We start from the raw sequence: 20833 nt of genomic DNA, 5'->3' as shown, positions 1-20833 counted from the left end.
AATAAAGTATCTATCTATCTATCTATCTATCTATCTATCTATCTATCTATCTATCTATCTATCTATCTATCTATCTATCTATCTATCTATCTATCTATCTATCTATCTATCTATCTATCTATCTATCTATCTATCTATCTAAACTCCCATAAACACACTCCTACAATACAATACAATACAATACAATACAATACAATACAATACAATTTATTTGTGTATAGCCCAAAATCACACATGAAGTGCCGCAATGGGCTTTAACAGGCCCTGCCTCTTGACAGCCCCCCAGCCTTGACTACACCTTATGGAAAACCTTCCCAGAAGAGCTGAAGCTGTTATGGCTGCAAAGGGTGGGCCAACTCCATATTAAACTATGGGATGTCATTAAAGTTCATGCGTGTGAAAAGGCAGGTGTCCCAGTATTTTTGGTAATATAGTGTACCTGCATCAGCTGACTGGTCCCCAGCTAATCGTAGCACTGATCACGCACGTGTTGCTGACGCACCTATGGCAACGTTCGCCCTGGGAGGACTACACATACATAGAGCCATGGGAGGCAACCTGGCAACTGGATGTCATCGAATAACACGGCGTGCTAGTGGACACTATGCATTACCAGCCACTTGACTACTTCAAGAAGTTTTCAGTTTCAGTTTATGAATGATGAGACAAATAGGCAGGTAATAAGTATATGAATTTACGTACTATAGGGGCTTGTGGATCATAGTGACATTTGTCATAATTAAGCATTTTATGTTGATTTATGTATGAGTTTTTTTAGAAAAATATTCAGGCCTGGGACAAAAGAAAAAAAAATAGCCCTTAAAGAGTTAAAAGAAAGAAAGAAAGAAAGAAAGAAAGAAAGAAAGAAAGAAAGAAAGAAAGAAAGAAAGAAAGAAAGAAAGAAAGAAAGAAAGAAAGAATATAATCCAAACAAACAAGAAGGCCGGCCACTAGATGTCAGCAAAACACAGGCAAAGGGACTCAGTGGACCCCCACTTGAGACTCAGACACTGCAATCAAATGCACTTCTCTGCTAAAACATTCAGAGTTGAGTGAAGGATACAGCAATGTGTTTAGCAATGTGTTTAGTCTGCCATGCTGATAAAACTCCCAGTAGATGCCTTCTGTTTGGGTGCTCGATAAGCACAAGGACATGGTCTCTTCAGGGAGGGAAAAATATAAAATCAAGTTATCTTCTCAAAACAGAACTTGGCTGCACTGAAAGAGAAAAGTGAACACACTCAAAAATAATTCAGCCCCATATGAAAAACCTGGGTTCGGTGGCGGCCCAGTGGCGGTGCTGCTGAATTGCAGCAAGGAGACCTGGGTTCACATTTCTGGTCCTATCTACATGGAGTTTGCATGTTCTCCCCAAGTCCATGTTAGTTTTCTTCCGGGTGCGCCAACTTTCTCCCACTATTAAAAAATATGCAGGTTAGGTAAAATGGCTATGCTAAATTGGGCCTAGTGTGTGTTTAGTGTGTAAGCTCACCCTGTCCATGATTTGTTGCTGCCTTGCACCGTGTGCTAGCTGGGATTGGCTCCAGGACCACCTGTGACCCTTAGTCTGATTAGGTGGATTAGCCATCAGCCAACACAGGGTGCAAGGCAGGAACAAATCCTGGGCAGGGCACCAGCCCATCGCAGGGCACATACACCCACACACCAAGCACACACTAGGGACAATTTAGGATCACCAATGCGCCTAACCTGCATGTCTCTGGACTGTGGGTGGAAACCGACGCAGACACGGGGAGAACATGTAAACTCCAAGCAGGGAGGACCCGAAAAACGAACCCAGGTCTCCTTACTGCGAGGCAGCAGCGCTACCACTGCGCCACCGTGCCTCCCTGTCACATCTGTGATTGTTCAAATATGTTGAAAAAAGTCAACAATTTATATGGGGTGTACTTACTTTTTCACACAACTGTATGCATGTAAATTAGGTAGGGACAAATTTTGTTGGTCCCCTTTCAGCTAAATTAAAAAGTGCTGTGTGGCCCCTGAAATGTGACGAAATGAAAAGCAGTCATCCGCTGTACACCTGTATGCCTTTGAGATTAAAGCAAAGCAAGTGTGACCAGAGGGCGGCACGGTGGCGCAGTGGGTAGCGCTGCTGCCTCGCAGTTGGGAGACCTGGGTTCGCTTCCCGGGTCCTCCCTGCATGGAGTTTGCATGTTCTCCCCGGGTCTGCGTGGGTTTCCTCCCACAGTCCAAAGACATGCAGGTTAGGTGGATTGGCGATTCTAAATTGGCCCTAGTGTGTGCTTGGTGTGTTTGTGTGTGTACTGCGGTAGGGTTGGCACCTTGCCCGGGACTGGTTCCTGCCTTGTATCCTGTGTTGGCTGGGATTGGCTCCAGCAGACCCCCGTGACCCTGTGTTCGGATTCAGCGGGTTGGAAAATGGATGGATGGAAGTGTGACCAGAGATCAAGAGTTGCTTATTCCACAAAGATCTTCTAAAATGGCCTGGGCACATTTCTTGGGACCCCTAGAAAAGATCACAAATAATTGGACTTGAGTGACATTTTACAAGCTTGAGGTTTTCTTGAATTCGTATTACACACGTCTCCAATCGTGCAATCCGTCATTCGGACGACGGAAATGGAGAAAAGTCGTCACTCTGCTGTTTGGTGTCATCATGTGTCCCACACTGAACATGGAGCAGAGAAAGCAAAGGAGAGAGTTGTCTGAGGAGATTAGAAAGAAAATGATAGACCAGCATGTGAAAGGCAAAGGCTAGAAGACCACCATCTCCAAGCAGCTTGATGTCCCTCTGCCCACTGTTGCAATTATTATGAAGAACTTGAAGATCCATGGGACTGCAGCCAACCTCTTTAGATGTAACCGCAAGAGGAAAGTCGACTCCAGACTGGGCAGAAGGATAGTGGGAATAGTAAACTTAAAAGAAGTGGTGAGGCGGCCTTCTGCACCTAAAATCTGGAATAGCTGACCGATAGAAATTCGCCAGGCTGATGCGGTGAAGCACTGTCAAAAAACTGCTAAAAACCCATTATTTTAATATGGCTTTCTCATAGCTTCATTTTAGTGTAACCCTGATATTCTGTATGTGCTTTGAATTATCGTTTCTATCACGGTTCCGCAATCCGTACTCACACCTAATTTCTCCGCTGTTCTTTTTCCGGTTTTCTGTGGTTATGATCTGCACCACCACCACCTGATCAGGGCATCATGCAGTCCCTCCATTGGTGGATTGAAGGCCACATGACCATCATCATCTAATTCTTTCATGTGAAGCCTGAAAACCATGAGGACTGATTGAGTTCATTTATGTGAGGTAGAATACACAGCAGGGGCTGGGTGGTCTCATGGCCTTGGAACCCCTGCAGATTTTCTTTTTTTTCACCAACCCCTGGTGGTTTGTTTTTTCTGTCTTTATTCTTTGTTACTTAGTATTGCCTAATCCATCCATCCATCCAATATCCAACCCGCTATATTCCAAGTACAGGGTCACGGGGGTCTGCTGGAGCCAATCCCAGCCAACACAGGGCGCAAGGCAGGAGACAAACCCCGGGCAGGGCGCCAGCCTACCGCAGTTGCCTAATCTTATTTTTATATTTTTCTTTTTTCTTTCTTCATCTTGTAAAGCAGTTTGAGCTCCATCATTTGTATGAATACGTGCTCTAGAAATAAATGTTGTTGTTGTTGTAGACAAAAAGCCAAGAACAACTTGCAGAGCGATACAAGCTGATCTCCAAGGTCAAGGTCCATCAGTGCCTGATTGCACTATCTGTTGCTTTTTGAGTGATAGTGGGTTCAATGGTGGGTTTGAGACTAAAAACTGGAGCTTTCCGGCAAGTCACATCAACTCTTTGTCCACAGATGGAGAAACTGAGCCTTCAAAAGAACATCAGATGTACTGTGAAACATGGAAGTGGCTCAGTTATGTGTTGGAGCTGCTTTGCATTTTGTTGCCTTGAGTCTGTGCAGGGAACAATGAAATCTGAAGACTATCATGACATTCTGGAGTGAAATGTACTGCCTGGAGTCAGAAAGTTCTGTCTCAGTCGCAACTCATGGAGTATTCAACAGGATAAGAAGCCAAAACACATAGCTGAAAGCACCAAGAATGGCAAAGAACAAAACACTGGAATATTTTGAAGTGGCCTTCTGTGAGCCCTGATTTGAATGCCATCGAACATCTATGGAAAGAACTGAAACAGTCTGGAGAAGACCTTCAAACCTGACCTAGAAGGAACAGTTTGCTCAGGACAACTGGACCAAACGAAATATGGACAGGCGCAGGAGTCTTATGGAGAGCTCCCGGGAATCACTTGTTTGCAGAGATGGCCTGTGAAGGTTGTACAGCAAAATATTAGGTTTAGGGTCTGTGGCGGATGGCCGGCAGGTCATCCCGGCCAGGATGGCCCTGTGATGGAAGGATGGGGGAAGGCAGATTTTCCAGGTTACTGCCTCCCCCAAAACACTAGATGGCAGCTTCCCTGGGATCTGGTGGTGCCCCGGATTCCCTCAGGGCATCCTGGAACTTGGAGTTTGGTTCCGCAGCCCTGTTGGGTGACATGGGTGCCGCCAGGGGGAGCTGTAAAGGAACAGAAGGACCTGTGCTGTATTTATAGCCTGAAAGTACTCCCAGGTCACGAGGACCGGAGTCCCGAAGTACTTCTGGGCTAAAGAAAAATCCAATTCTCCATCTGACCCGGAGGTGCTAGCATGTCACTTGAGTGGCAGAATAGAAGCACTTCCGGGTCAAGGACTATATAAAGGACTGGTGGAGACCCAGCAAGGGAGCCGGAGTTGGGAGGTAGTAGCACAGAGCTTGCTGGGAGGAGTGGAGGAGATTATTGTGATTACTGTGTTTATTTGTTGTGCTTATTGTGGCTGTGGTGCTTTGGAGGCACTGTGCAGAAAGAAATAATTAAAAGGATACTTCTTGGTGTTTTTACCCTGTGTCCACGTGTGTCTATTGGGTTTAATGGGGCAACAGCGCCCTCAAGGTCCTTTGTGTTATCACTTGAAATATTGTGTTGAATCAAAACTCGGAAACAAAGTCTGACTTTTTGTTAAATACACCGGAGCTACTGTGATGCGTGGAGGAGGCTCAGAAATGTTTGGAGTTGCTTTGCTGTGTCTGGAACAGAGGGCTTTCAGTCTGTGCAGGGAACGATGAAATCTCAAGGCCATCAAGACAATTCTGGAGTGAAACGTCCTGCCCAGGTTCAGAAAGCTCTGTCTCAGTCTTTGGTCATTGATCCTCCAACAGCACAAGGAGCCAAAACACACAGCAAAAAGCACCCAAGAATGGCGAAGAACAAAACATTGGACAATTTCTGAAGTTTCCTTCTATAAGCCCTAATTTGAATCTTAACAAACATCTATGGAAAGAACTGGCGAAGACCCCTTTCAGACCTGACTTCCCTGGAATAGTTTGCTCAGGATGAGTGGGCTGCATGACCTGTGGACAGGAGCAGAAGTCTCATGGAGAGCTCCAGGAGTCGCTTGTGTGCAGGGACTGAAAACTCTAAAGGTTGTGCAGCCAAATATGAGGTTAAGCGTCTTATCGTTTTTGTCCACAACATTTTCATTTATGTTATTATTTGAAATACTAGGGGGTTCCTGCCTGCTTGCTTCGCTCGCCAGCCCTCCTGGCCTACGCTATGTGCCAGGTGCTTCGTGTCTCTGCTGATCCCGTTATGAAGAGGGGGACTGAACGCACCCCAAGTAGACGTGATTGATCCTCTGAAACCCCCTCTTAAACGGTGATACAATGGGAAACAAATACAGTTTTCTTTTTACCTCCTCTTTGTTCGATCAGGTGCTGGCTTCTTGCTGCTGCCATGTCGTATGATCTGCATCTCTATGCGGCGCTTCAAACATTTAAAAGCCTGTACAGCAGCTGTCCTACTCTTTGTCTTTTATTTCCGGCCCCGGTCCTGGTTAAATCTCTTGGCACAAAGTCTCATCTCATTTTACGGGAGTTCCTGATATTTTTTAGTTTATAATTTAAAAAACAGAATAAGAATCTGAAAATCTAACAACATCACATTAAAGTTCAATAAGTTCTGAAAAGAATGATACCAAACATATATACAGTGGGTACGGAAAGTATTCAGACCCCCTTCAATTTTTCACTCTTTGTCATATTGCAGCCGTTTGCTAAAATCATTTAAATTAATTTTTTCCCTCATTAATGTACACACAGCACCCCATATTGACAGACAAAAAAAGAATTTTTGAAATTGTTGCAGATTTATTAAAAAAGAAAAACTGAAATATCACATGGTCCTAAGCATTCAGACCCTTTGCTCAGTATTTAGTAGAAGCACCCTTTTGAGCTAATACAGCCATGAGTCTTCTTGGGAAAGATGCAACAAGTTTTTCACACCTGGATTTGGGGATCCTCTGCCATTCCTCCTTGCAGATCCTCTCCAGTTCTGTCAGGTTGGATGGTAAACGTTGGTGGACAGCCATTTTTAGGTCTCTCCAGAGATGCTCAATTTGGTTTAAGTCAGGGCTCTGGCTGGGCCATTCAAGAACAGTCACAGAGTTGTTGTGAAGCCACTCCTTCGTTATTTTAGCTGTGTGCTTAGGGTCATTGTCTTGTTGGAAGGTAAACCTTCGGCCCAGTCTGAGGTCCTTAGCAATTTGGAGAAGGTTTTTGTCCAGGATATCCCTGTACTTGGCCGCATTCATCTTTCCCTCGATTTCAACCAGTCGTCCTGTCCCTGCAGTTGAAGAACACCCCCACAGCATGATGCTGCCACCGCCATGCTTCACTGTGGGGACTTTATTGGACAAGTGATGAGCAGTGCCTGGTTGTCTCCACACATACCTCAGTGCAAGACACATGACAGCCCGCATGGAGTTTGCTAAAAGACAGCTGAAGGACTCTGAGATGGTGAGAAATAAGATTCTCTGGTCAGATGAGACCAAGATAGAACTTTTTGGCCTTAATTCTAAGCGGTATGTGTGGAGACAACCAGGCACTGCTCATCACTTGTCCAATACAGTCCCCACAGTGAAGCATAGCGGTGGCAGCATCATGCTGTGGGGGTGTTTTTCAGCTGCAGGGACAAGACGACTGGTTGCAATCGAGGGAAAGATGAATGCCGCCAAGTACAGGGATATCCTGGACAAAAACCTTCTCCAAATTGCTAAGGACCTCAGACTGGGCCGAAGGTTTACCTTCCAACAAGACAATGACCCTTAGCACACAGCTAAAATAACGAAGGAGTGGCTTCACAACAACTCTGTGACTGTTCTTGAATGGCCCAGCCAGAGCCCTGACTTAAACCCAATTGAGCATCTCTGGAGAGACCTAAAAATGGCTGTCCACCAATGTTTACCATCCAACCTGACAGAACTGGAGAGGATCTGCAAGGAGGAATGGCAGAGGATCCCCAAATCCAGGTGTGAAAAACTTGTTGCATCTTTCCCAAGAAGACTCATGGCTGTATTAGCTCAAAAGGGTGCTTCTACTAAATACTGAGCAAAGGGTCTGAATACTTAGGACCATGTGATATTTCAGTTTTTCTTTTTTAATAAATCTGCAACAATTTAAAAAATTCTTTTTTTGTCTGTCAATATGGGGTGCTATGTGTACATTAATGAGGGAAAAAAATTAATTTAAACGATTTTAGCAAATGGCTGCAATATGACAAAGAGTGAAAAATTGAAGGGGGTCTGAATACTTTCCGTACGCACTGTATGTAGGTTTTAAAATAAGCCCGATTTAAAGCGTGACAAAAAACATGACATAAAAATGCTGCATAAAATTGTTGCACTTTTAGGCTTAGGATTTTATATATAGAGAGTAGATTCTGTTGGATCAAAACTCAAAAGTAAAGTCAAATTTGTGTTATATAACACAAGGCAAGCACAATGACACCTTTTACGGGATAACTAAAAAGATTGCAATATGCAAGCTTTCCAGGTAGCTCAGGCCCCCCTTCAGTATACGCAAATAAACAATGATGGGTGCCAATGACCTTTGCCCATTTCAATTTGAATGTCATCTTTGATCAGCTTCTTACTTTCCAACTACACATTAGCTCAATAGTACAGACAGCTTTATTCATCTCCACAACATTGCTCATCTGCATTCTTTCCTCAGTGTCAAGGATACTGAAACACGGCTTTATGCTTTCATCACTGCCCGTCTGGAAAATTTGCAATGCATTGTGTTATGGCCTCCTGACTAAATATATCAATAGGTTACAGTATGTTCAGAATTCTGCTGCTCGTCTACTTCCACACACTAAAAAATCTGCTCACATCACTCCTGTCCTTTATGATTTGCATTGGTTAACCAGTTTCTTCAAGAATCAAATACAAAATTATTCTCACCACCTTTAAAGCCCTTCATGGTTTAGCCCATCATTATCTGTCTGAGCTCCTACTTCCTTACACTCCTGCCCATGCATTAAGCTCATCGGACGCTAACTTACTCTCTGTACACTGTAAATCTTCTTCTTTTTCTTTCAACTGCTCCCGCAAGGGTTTGCCATAGCAGATCATCTTCCTCCATATCTTTCTGTCCTCATCATCTTGTTCTGTTGCACCCATCACCTGCATGTCCTCTCTTACCACATTCATAAACCTTCTCTTAGGTCTTCCTCTTTTCCTCTTCCCTGGCTGCTCTATCCTTAACATCCTTCTCCCAGTATACCCAGCATCTCTCCTCTACACATGTCCAAACCAACGCAATCTCGTCTCTCTGACTTTGTCTCCCAACCGTCCAACCTGAGCTAACCCTCTAATGTACTCATTTCTAATCCTGTCCATCCTCGTCACACCCAATGCAAATATTAACATCTTTAACTTTGTCACCTCCAGCTCTGTCTCCAGCTTTCTGGTCAATGCCACCGTCTCCAACCCATATAACATAGATGGTCTCACAACCATCCTGTAGACCTTCCCTTTCACTCTTGATGATACCTGTCTGTCACAAATCACTCTTGACACTCTTCTCCATCCATTCCACCCTGCCTGCACTTTCTTCTTCACCTCTCTTCCACAATCCCAATTTCTCTGTACTGTTGATCCGAAGTATTTAAACTCATCCATCTTTGCCAGCTCTCCTCCCTGCATCCTCACCATTCCACTGACTTCCCTCTCATTTACACACATGTATTCTGTCTTGTTCCTACTGACCTTCATTCCTCTCATCTCTAGAGCAGATCTTCACCTCTCCAGGGTCTCCTCAACCTGCTCCCTACTCTCACTACAGATCACAATGTCATCAGCAAACATCATAGTCCACAGGGACTCCTGTCTAATCTTGTCTGTCAACCTGTCCATCACCATTGCAAATAAGAAAGGGCTCAGAGCCGATCCCTGATGTGCCCACCTTCACCTGGAATGCATTCGTCACTCCTACTGTCACACTTAATAACTGTGGGTGGCAGAGCCTTCAGTGTGATGGCCCCTAAAATTTGGAATGCTCTTCCTCTCAGTCTTTGAGAGGAAAGATCTATTATTCATTTCAAACTCCTGTTAAAAACTCATCTTTTCAGTGAATATTATTTGTTTTCTTGTATGTAACTTCTACTATCTTGTTAATGTGTTTTGTTGAATAGTAAAGTGTCCTTGAGTGTATGAAAAGTACTACAAAAATAAAACTTATTGATATTATTATTATAAGTTATGTCAGAGACAATTGTTTGGTCTGCTTTGTTGGTGGAGGAGTGCCAACAAATTTGTCCACATCTGTTCAAATATGTTGAAAAACAAAATCACCAGTTTCCATAGGGTGCACTTACTTTTTCACATAACTGTCATTTGAAGGCAATATGCACTTTTAGTAAAAGTCGATTCCCACTCAAAGTGGCCAGAGGTTCACCTAATGGATAGCATCACAAACTAGTAAGACTATGTATGTCATGAGAACCCTTTTTAGTCGCTATGGTATTCTAATCCACCCTTGTTAGTGACAGAGGCCCTCAGTTCATTTCTGAAGAATTTGCAAATTTTATGAAATGCAACCATATTAAGCATATATGTTCTGCTCCCTATCATCCAGCTACTAATGGATTTAAGGAATGTTTTGTGCAGACTTTCAAATGAGCTCTGAGGGCATCAAAATGGTCTGTTTCAGTACAATAAAGACTAGACACTTTTCTACTCTTGTATCGCAATACTCCACATGCTACAACAAGGGAATCTCCAGCTATGATTTTTTATGGGTCACAAATTACATTCCCATCTAGATGTGCTTAAACCAAATGTGGCTTCTACTGTGAGTCAGTCTCAAGATGTTCAACTGTTGCACAGTAACCGGAAAGCCAGGCAATTTAATGTGGGTGACCCAGTGTTGTTCTAGGATTACCACAATGGAGAAAAATGGACGCCTGGAATGGTAACATCCCAGCTGGGATCAGTCTCCAACAGTGTAAAAGCTGGTGATGCAGTGTGAAAGAATAATTTAGATGTAATATAATATAATTCAAATGTAACAGTATTTTTGTTTGCAGTGTGCACATTGAAATATAAAAATTGGTTTAGGAAAAATACTGAGATGGTCAAGTAAATAATGTACCAGAAGAAAGGCTGATGTATTATACAAAATTTACTGAAGGATGACTAAGAGATGACTAAGAAGTCAGCAGATGTCCTACACAACCAGAATGGACAGTTGTCACATGCACAGAAATTTCAAGGGTGGTAGCTCAACTTAAAAGGTATAAGAAGAACCAGAAAAACAATAAGATTGACTTTTATTTTATATGTCATGTGGGTATAAGCTGATGAACCAACCAGAGTAAATGCAAGTATTGATAGACACTGTGATGTAAATTCATTTGCTTATAAAACAGACCTCTACTCTTCAATAGTTTGACCGTTCTGACCATGCTGTAATAGACTGTGTGTGAGAATGCTCCCTCTTCTTGGAGTGACATTAAACCCTTGCTGCTTAAATATATTTACAAAAAATTATTTCAAAAAATAAATTATTTGTGTTGTTGCTGTCAAGCAGATGCTAAATTAGGTTCCGTGGCAAATGGGCGACAGTCAACTCGGCGAAAAGACAACTCGGCAAAAGGACCACTCGATGAAAAACAACTCGCCGAAAGACAACCCGGCAAAAAATCTCTTTGAACCTAACTATTACCTAACTGGTAAAGGATGTCGCCGAGTTGTCTTTTGCCAAGTTGTCTGTCGCCGAGATGTTTGTCAATGAGTTGTCTTTTTGCCAAGTGGTCTGTAAACACGCTAATACTTCGCTTCCATCAAGTGGATGCAGTTCCACTATGACTGCTAGATGGCGTGACCGCAATACGATCCTTGGTATCGAATATGCATTAACTGGCATTGGCAGGATACATACATCACCTCGGTGATGCATTCTGGCCGGAAGCTGTTTGAAGCGATTTCACGACAATCGTCTACAAGGGGTTAAAAGATGTAGAGAACAGTTCTTCTCCTGCCTGGTTTCTAATAGTAAGAGGTTCCAAATTTAAAATAATATTCCATTAATATATCTAAATTTAATTTCTTCCACAGCAGAAGATTGGAAATGACTTGAAAACCAGGTACTACTCTACTGAGCAAAGGAAATTCTTCCACAGATCACAGAGCCAGAAGAGACACATTCCTCCAACTTGGTAGCTGTGTCACCAGCAACATTAGAGAATATGATAGTTGAAGCAGGACATTCCCCTGTGGGAGAAGGCCCTGTCACTCCAGTCATGAACCTTAATCATGTGTTATGCAAATGCAAGTTCACCTACAGAAAGCAGTGGCAGACGCTATCATTCGCGAGTGTCCAAGCCTCCAGATTGTTTAAACTTTTAAATGTTATAAAGGTAATAGAACCAGGACACCATGTTAATGTAAATAGTTACCTTCATGCAGAACAACTCCATTCTGGATACGGAGCTGTGAACTAGACCTTTTGTTTCAGTAGTTATGTTCATTTCGACTATTTATTCTTTGTGGTGTTATAAATAAGTGGGAGGGAAATGTTATGTATTGAGATGAATGTAATAACGTTTGGCAGGTGGCGCTGCCGGGGGGTTTGGATGAGATATCTTTGGACTAGTTTTTGGGTTCTCTCTCAGTAGATATTAGAGTGCAGTTAAAAACACAACTTCTGGTCTCAATGTCTATTATTATTATTCATTTTTTTTTACATTTTATTGATTTTATTAAAAGCAAATAACATTCAATACAAGCAAGTCAAATTTTACACAACTAAGTTCAAGTCAAATCAACCCCAACATAGAAAAACTTTAATAGTAGGAAAATAAATAAATAAAATAAAATAAAAAGGGAAGAGAATCTGCTTCCTCAATTTAAATGCTTATTCTAAAATATTTTTGATTAGATCCTTCTAGGTTTTAAAAAACTTTTGTACAGATCCTCTAAGTGAGAATGATTATGTTTCCTGTTTCAAATAATATATAACATCAGTGGCCCACTAACTTAATAGAGATGAGTTAGGATTCTTCCAACTGGGCAAGATACAGTTCATCCAGAAAGTATTCACAGCGCATCACTTTTTCCACATTTTGTTATGTTACAGCCTTATTCCAAAATGGATTAAATTAATTTTTTCCTCAGAATTCTGCACACAACACCCCATAATGACAACATGAAAAAAGTTTACTTGAGATTTTTGCAAATTTATTAAAAATAAAAAAACTGAGAAATCCCATGTCCATAAGTATTCACAGCCTTTGCTCAATACTTTGTCGATGCCCCTTTGGCAGCAATTCCAGCCTAAAGTCTTGTTGAATATGATGCCACAAGCTTGGCACACCTATCCTTGGCCAGTTTCGCCCATTCCTCTTTGCAGCACCTCTCAAGCTCCATCAGGTTGGATGGGAAGCGTCGGTGCACAGCCATTTTAAGATCTCTCCAGAGATGTTCAATCGGATTCAAGTCTGGGCTCTGGCTGGGCCACTCAAGGACATTCACAGAGTTGTCCTGAAGCCACTCCTTTGATATCTTGGCTGTGTGCTTAGGGTCGTTGTCCTGCTGAAAGATGAACCGTCGCCCCAGTCTGAGGTCAAGAGCGCTCTGGAGCAGGTTTTCATCCAGGAGGTCTCTGTACATTGCTGCAGTCATCTTTCCCTTTATCCTGACTAGTCTCCCAGTCCCTGCCGCTGAAAAACATCCCCACAGCATGATGCTGCCACCACCATGCTTCACTGTAGGGATAGTATTGGCCTGGTGATGAGCGGTGCCTGGTTTCCTCCAAACGTGACGCCTGGCATTCACACCAAAGAGTTCAATCTTTGTCTCATCAGACCAGAGAATTTTCTTTCTCATGGTCTGAGAGTCCTTCAGGTGCCTTTTGGCAAACTCCAGGCGGGCTGCCATGTGCCTTTTACTAAGGAGTGGCTTCTGTCTGGCCACTCTACCATACAGGCCTAATTGGTGGATTGCTGCAAAGATGGTTGTCCTTCTGGAAGGTTCTCCTCTCTCCACAGAGGACCTCTGGGGCTCTGACAGAGTGACCGTCTGGTTCTTGGTCACCTCCCTGACTAAGGCCCTTCTCCCCCGATTGCTCAGTTTAGATGGCCGGTCAGCTCTAGGAAGAGTCCTGGTGGTTTCGAACTTCTTCCACTTACGGATGATGGAGGCCACTGTGCTCATTGGGACCTTCAAAGCAGCAGAAAATTTTCTGTAACCTTCCCCAGATTTGTGCCTCGAGACAATCCTGTCTTGGAGGTCTACAGACAATTCCTTTGACTTCATGCTTGGTTTTTGCTCTGAAATGAACTGTCAACTGTGGGACCTTCTATAGACAGGTGTGTGCCTCTCCAAATCATGTCCAGTCAACTGAATTTACCACAGGTGGACTCCAATGAAACTGCAGCAAACATCTCAAGGATGATGAGGGGAAACAGGATGCACCTGAGCTCAATTTTGAGCTTCATGGCAAAGGCTGTGAATACTTATGTACATGTGCTTTCTCAATTTTTTTATTTTTAATAAATTTGCAAAAACTTCAAGTACATTTTTTTCACGTTGTCATTATGGGGTGTTGTGTGTAGAATTCTGAGGAAAAAAATGAATTGAATCCATTTTGGAATAAGGCTGTAACATAACAAAATGTGGAAAAAGTGATGCGCTGTGAATACTTTCCGGATGCACTGTAAGTCTACGTGCTAATAGTGAAGTAAAGGCCATTACAGTTTGTTTGTTCTTCTCCACTTTAAGCCCCTCTGTGATCCCACCAAACACAGCTGTTACAGCAAAGCAGTCCGATAGATAGATAGATAGATAGATAGATAGATAGATAGATAGATAGATAGATAGATAGATAGATAGATAGATAGATAGATAGATAGATAGATAGATAGATAGATAGATAGATAGATAGATAGATAGATAGATAGATAGATAGATAGATAGATAGATAGATAGATAGATAGATCTCTGAGGCTAGGAATCTGCACTGGCAATCAGAAGGTTGCTGGTTCGAATCCCGTAAATGCCAGTAGTGCTCTGTTGGGCCCTTGAGCAAGGCCCTTAACCTGCAATTGCTGAGTGCTTTGAGTAGTGAGAAAAGCGCTATATAAATGCAAAGTATGTATGTGGTAGGTGAGGAAAATTGGGCAAGTTTTGTTTAGCAAAGTTTCTAATTTGGAAATGAAAGAAATATGTTGCTGGAAAGTTAAATTTGGAGTGTAATTGTTTGTAGGATGCAAAGACATTGTCTATGTACAGATCACTAAGTGATTTAATCCTGAATGTTTTCTAAACATTAAAAACTGCGTACGTTTGAGAGTGTGGGAAAAGGTGTTTATCATGCAGAGGTGCCACAGATAAAATATTCTCTGACATGAAGCGCTTCCTACATTGGTTCCATATTCTGAGTGAGTGAAGCATAATTGGGTTGTTAGTATATTGGTGATGACTTGTACTTATTGGGGTACACAGTAAGGAACATAAAGAAGTGCTGCAGGATTTTATTTCTATTGGGGACCAATCCTGTGTCTTTTCATCTATTTGTGTCCATGTCCAGGTTTTTATAGCTGGTATATTTGCCACAGAGTAATAAAATTGAAAGTTAGGTAGTGCCATGCCACCTATTGCCTTAGGTCTTTGTAGGGTCGTCCTTTGTATAAGTGGATGTTTTGAATTCCAAATAAATGAGGTTATAGTTGATGTATTTTATTGATGTATATTGGAATGCTTTGAAATAGAAAAAGAAGTTTAATAAGGATATACATCTTGATGTTATTAATTCTTCCAGCTATAGTGAGATGAAGGGTAGACAATCTATACAAGTCTTCCTCAAGTTATTCCAAGCAGACAGCAAAATTTTTGTTAATAAAGAGCTTTATATTTACTTTTCATGTTCACCCCGAGGTATTTAAAATGATCTGCAATAATAAAAGGGAAGGTGTCCAACCTAATGTTGCGTGCTTGAGAGTTCACTGGAAAGAGCACATTTTTATTCACATTTTTCAGTGTCTATTATTGAATGTCTGCCCGTCACCAGCCTCATATTACAGGACATAACATCCCCTTTCTAAACCCTTGCTATTTTCATATCACATAGCAGAGCTTCACCTTTCTCAAACAATGAAATAGTTCAAGAGACTCTGTTCTTTACAATAATAATCTTCATACAATACTTAACAGCTTTGGCCCTATTTATATAACAAAACTTACTGTGCTGTGCCATCTCCCAAAGGTCAAGGGCCACCTTGAACGCCTGGGCTACTGTCAGCGTCACCGCCTGGGCCTGCAGAAATGACATCAGAAAGGTTACATGCAGGTAGATCGGAAAACTGTCAAAGTGGAGATGGGGCATCCTTGGCCCAAAGAAGACACCCGGAGTCTCAGGACAGGCAGCAGAATCCACTTTTGTTGTGCAATGCACATACAGACTCGAATCAGATGACTCGAGCAATTAGCAACTCGGCTACCATACATGTATTACTGTCCTTATCAAAAGTTTTACCTCACTCAGTTCATTTGACCTTCCTACCAAACTCCAGTTTCCTGTAGACTTCTTTGGTCCTGCCTCTAATTAGTTCCACCAATACAGTTAGGTCCATAAATATGTGGACAGAGACAACTTTTTTCTAATTTTGGTTCTGTACACTACCACAATGAATTTTAAATGAAACAACTCAGATGCAGTTGAAGTGCAGACTTTCAGCTTTAATTCAGTGGGGTGAACAAAACGATTGTATACAGATGTGAGGCAACTAAAGCATTTTTTGAACACAATCCCATCATTTCAGGAGCTCAAAAGTAATTGGACACTTGACTCAAAGGCTATTTCATGGTCAGGTGTGGTCAAGTCCGTTGTTATGTCATTATCAATGAAGCAGATAAAAGGCCTGGAGTTGATTTGAGTTGTAGTGCTTGCATGTGGAAAATTTTGCTGTGAACAGACAACATGCGGTCAAAGGAGCTCTCCATGCAGGTGAAAGAAGCCATCTTTAGGCTGCAAAAACAGAAAAAACCCATCTGAGAAATTACTACAATATTACGAGTGGCAAAATCTACAGTTTGGTACATCCTGAGAAAGAAAGCAAGCAGCAAGCACTGGTTAACTCAGCAACGCAAAAAAACCTGGACGTCCAGGTTCCATGGTGAAGAGAAACCCCTTCACAACAGCCAAGCAAGTGAACAACACTCTCCAGGGGGTAAGCATATCGATATCCAAGTCTACCATAAAGAGAAGACTGCATGAAAGTAAATCCAGAGGGTGCACTGCAAGGTGCAAGCCACTCATAAGCCTCAAGAATAGAAAGGCTACATTGGACTTTGCTAACGAACATCTAAAAAAGCCAGCACAGTTCTGGAAAACATTCTTTGGACAGATGAAACCAAGATCAACCTCTACCAGAATGATGGCAAGAAAAAAGTATGGAGCAGGCGTGGAACAGCTCATTATCCAAAGCATAGCACATCATCTGTAAAACACGGTGGAGGCAGTGTGATGGCTGCCAGTGGCACTGGGACACTAGTGTTTATTGATGATGTGACACAGGACAGAAGCAGCCGAATGAATTCTGAGGTGTTCAGAGACATACTGTCTGCTCAAATCCAGCTAAATACAGCAGTCAAATTGATTCATGATACAGATGGACAATGACACAAAACATACAGCCAAAGCAACCCAGGAGTTTATTAAAGCAAAAACGTGGAAAATCCTTTAATGGCCAAGTCAGTCACCTGATCTTAACCCAACTGAGCAGGCATTTCACTTGTTGAAGACTAAACTTCAGACAGAAAGGCCCACAAACAAACAGCAACTGAAAGCCGCTGCAGTAAAGGCCTGGCAGAGCATTAAAAAGGAGGAAACCCAACATCTGGTGATGTCCAGGAGTTCAAGACTTCAGGCTGTCATTGCCAGCAAAGGGTTTTCAACCAAGTATTAGAAATGAACATTTGATTTCCAGTTATTTCATTTCTCCAATTACTTTTGAGCCCCTGAAATGAAGGGATTGTGTTCAAAAAATGCTTTAGTTGCCTCACATTTTTATGCAATCGTTTTGTTCACCCCACTGAATTAAAGCTGAAAGTCTGCACTTCAACTGCATCGGAGTTGTTTCATTTAAAATTCATTGTGGTAATGTACAGAACCAAAATGAGAAAAAAGTTGTCTCTGTCCAAATATTTATGGACCTAACTGTATTTCCCAGCCTAATGAGCGTAGCACTCTATCTTATCCACCATGGCCGCCTGGCAGGCCCTCTCCCCTCCTTGAACCCGTCCAGTTCCTGCCACCATTATCTCAAGTCCTCAGGTTACGCTCGCCACCTGGAGAAGAGGAGGGGGTTTGCTTGTTAACCTCTCTCTACATACTTGACCTTGACACATGAAACAATGGCAGTTGCCAGCTTGGTAAGAAAAATAAAAAATACACAGGCACAAGCCTTTTTGCAACTTAGCCCTTGTTCTACTGACATGCATTAGGATATATTTCTTATTTTCATACATGCTCATGATTCTCTTTGAATATATGTGAATCATCAACTTCAAAAATATACTTTTCTATAAAACGCAAACCTACAATCTGCTCATCAGAGGCACGACCCACAAAGCACTCCTTTCATCAGATGGCACCGTTAAAGGAAGAAAAGCAGATTCATATTTAAATACGAGGGGCGTTCAAAACGTTTCCATATTTTTTTTAAACTGTTTATTAAGAACTTCAAAACAAATTATATCACTTTTCTACATAATCATCTCTCTTTGCTATGCCATTTTCCCTGTGTCGTACCAACTTTTTAATGCCATCAGCAAAAAATGTATTTGGTTGAGTGTGTAGCCACTGCTGCACCACTGCTTTCACATCATCATTATCATCATCATCACATGAAAATCGTCTTCCCCTTAAAGCTTCTTTGAGTGGTCCAAAAAGGTGGAAATCAGATGGCGCTAAAGCTGGACTATAAGCTGGGTATTCCATAACCTCCCAATTCAATTGTCTGAGGGCTTCCAATGTGTGGGCTGCAGTGTGGAGGCCGGGCGTTGATGTGCAACAACACAATTCCCTTTGACAGATTTGACTGCAGCTGGACGTCCGGAGCGCTCTCTGCATCTATCACACTAGTACGGCCATTTTCAAACATTTCAATCCACTCATAGACGACTCTACGAGAGAGAACTTTATCCCCATACTGAGCACACATGTGGAGATGAATTTGTGCCCCTGGCACACCTTCACGCTCACAAAAAGTGTATGACCATTCCTCTTTGGTGCAATTTATATGTTTCGCAGCCATCTTCACCACAGGGTGTCAACTCTTAGGCCGGGTTTATACTTCACGTGACCTGATGTGTGTGCCTGTGGATGTTACTGCTATGCAAGCATTGTATTGTTCGTACTTGCATGCGTTCTTTATGTAAATCTGGAAGATTCCACCAGGTAGCAGTGCGAGATATCAGCACGGTGAGAACAAGTTTGGCTTCGCTGTGTTGCGAATTACCTGAAAGATCCATTAAATTCTGAGGACACCTTGCCACCATATTTCTGAAAAGCAGTGGCGGACCGTGCATTTCACACCTACGCCTTCAGTAGTGCTCCGTCTGAATCAATCCGCCCCTCAAAAACTAATTTATGGTTATAAAAACCATCTTAATATGCAGAAATACAGTATAAAGAGCCATTGCATCGCAGATAGATAACTCCTATAGCTACAATAAATGCCTTTATTGAATAGACAAACCAGGGGTGAACAAGTTCCTTTCTACTGCAGCTACAGCCCGCGACACACATAAAAAACATCAATAATAACTCATAAACTTGCAATATTAGTTAGGAAAATCGCAACATTTTACTCACCAAAAATTCGGATTATTTGTAAACAAAATCCATCCTCCTCTCTTTCCTCAAAAACAGGTCAATTACTCTGTCGTACAGATTATCCGTGCACTTCAGTTCCATCACAAAGTCCCTTTCTATCGCCATCGAAGCGAATGCTGAAAGTCAAACCTGCCCTGTCATATTTCTGGCATAAGTTTTAATTCGCTTTAGGGCTGAAAATGTCCGCTCGACAGAAGCAGTGGACACAGGAATGCTCACCGCCAAACATACCAATGTGTATGGCTGCCCCATGATGCTCTCATTCAGATTTTTATATTACACCATCTATCCAATCAACGGGTCTGAATACGGTGACGTTGCCGTACGCCTGCTAGAGGGCCCTAGTGAAACCAACTCAAAATCTGATTGGTTGAAGCAACGGTTTAATCGACATCTATTTTGTGTTAGAGGGCCTGCAGAACGGATTGTGAAGGCCTCCGGGCAGACGTCTTTGACTTTGACCCTGCCTGGCAACAAATGATGGCTGAAATGTGATTGGTTAAATGCTTTAATACGAAAATACATGTCTGGAAGCAGCACAACCAACGGAAAAGCTATGAAAGGAAGCGGACAGACTATTTGGAATTATTTAATAAGTATTCATGGACAAAATATAATTAACATCAGTTTGTGATTCAGATATTTTTTTAGGCCAGCAGAGAAGGCCTTGCAGGCCCTGACGGCCTGCCACTGCTGAAAAGGATGGATGTTTAACGATTACATTCATCAATCCAGGGATGCGCCCATTCCAGCAATCCCTGGATGGGGCATCACTTCATTACAAAGTGAACACAAGCAGACACACACACTGGCGTCATTTTAGTGTCACCAAATCCCCAAACCTGCATGTCATTGGAAAGAAACCCTGTGGAAATGCACCAGAAAAACCACGCAAACTCCAGGCAGGGAACACCATCGACGTGACTCACTGCAAGACAGTAGAGCTACTGCTCTGCCACCGTGCCACCCCCATGTGTGTAATTATTAACAGTATCCATCCATCCATTATCCAACCTGCTATATCCTAACTATAGGGTCACGGGGGTCTGCTGGAGCCAATCCCAGCCAACACAGGGCACAAGGCAGGATACAAACCCCGTGCAGGGCACCAGCCCACCACAGGCTTCTGTTTTATATGTTGTGAATTTTGTTTAATATGAATGCAGTCAGTGTATCATTTGTATAATAGCTAATGGTTGCCTGTTTTAGCAGGGGGGCTTTAATAAATGAAACACCCATAGGGTGCACATGTCGTGTAATAGCAGACTCCCGGAAAAAGCCGAGTGACGCTGCTGCAAGTTAGACACTTCTCAATGCTCTCCATCTCTCGTGTAAGCTAACAAGTTTTGAAATGGTGTAGTCCGTCTCAAACTGCATGGAAACATCACATCACGTAGCTGTTGATGTATCTTAAGGTTCTGTTGTCACTTTTGGTTTGCAGAAATTGACTTCAGAAGTGTTATTTGATGGAGATCTAGCCTCATTAGCGTATTGTTTGGCTTACTACAGGAAACTGAGAGAGAGCCTGTCGCTGCGTGTGTTGACCGTGCCCCTTGCTGCTTGTCTTATAGG

At 42.4% G+C, this 20833-nt stretch overlaps 1 protein-coding gene across 2 annotated transcripts in view; it reads right to left on the bottom strand.

The window, feature by feature from the left end:
- si:dkey-71h2.2 (low density lipoprotein receptor adapter protein 1) overlaps window positions 1-20833 on the bottom strand; it is a 184330-nt gene that overhangs the window by 69048 nt on the left and 94449 nt on the right. For both annotated transcript variants that reach the window (XM_051924490.1, XM_028796375.2), the window contains exon 5: window positions 15607-15679. In XM_051924490.1, the coding sequence (XP_051780450.1) occupies window positions 15607-15679 (73 nt within the window). The remainder of the gene's footprint in view (window positions 1-15606; window positions 15680-20833) is intronic.

This window comes from Erpetoichthys calabaricus, chromosome 3, assembly GCF_900747795.2.
Source record: "Erpetoichthys calabaricus chromosome 3, fErpCal1.3, whole genome shotgun sequence".
NCBI classification, from domain to species: Eukaryota; Metazoa; Chordata; class Cladistia; order Polypteriformes; family Polypteridae; genus Erpetoichthys; species Erpetoichthys calabaricus.
Note: the sequence above shows the minus strand (reverse complement) of the source record. Positions and strands in the feature narration are given on the sequence as shown.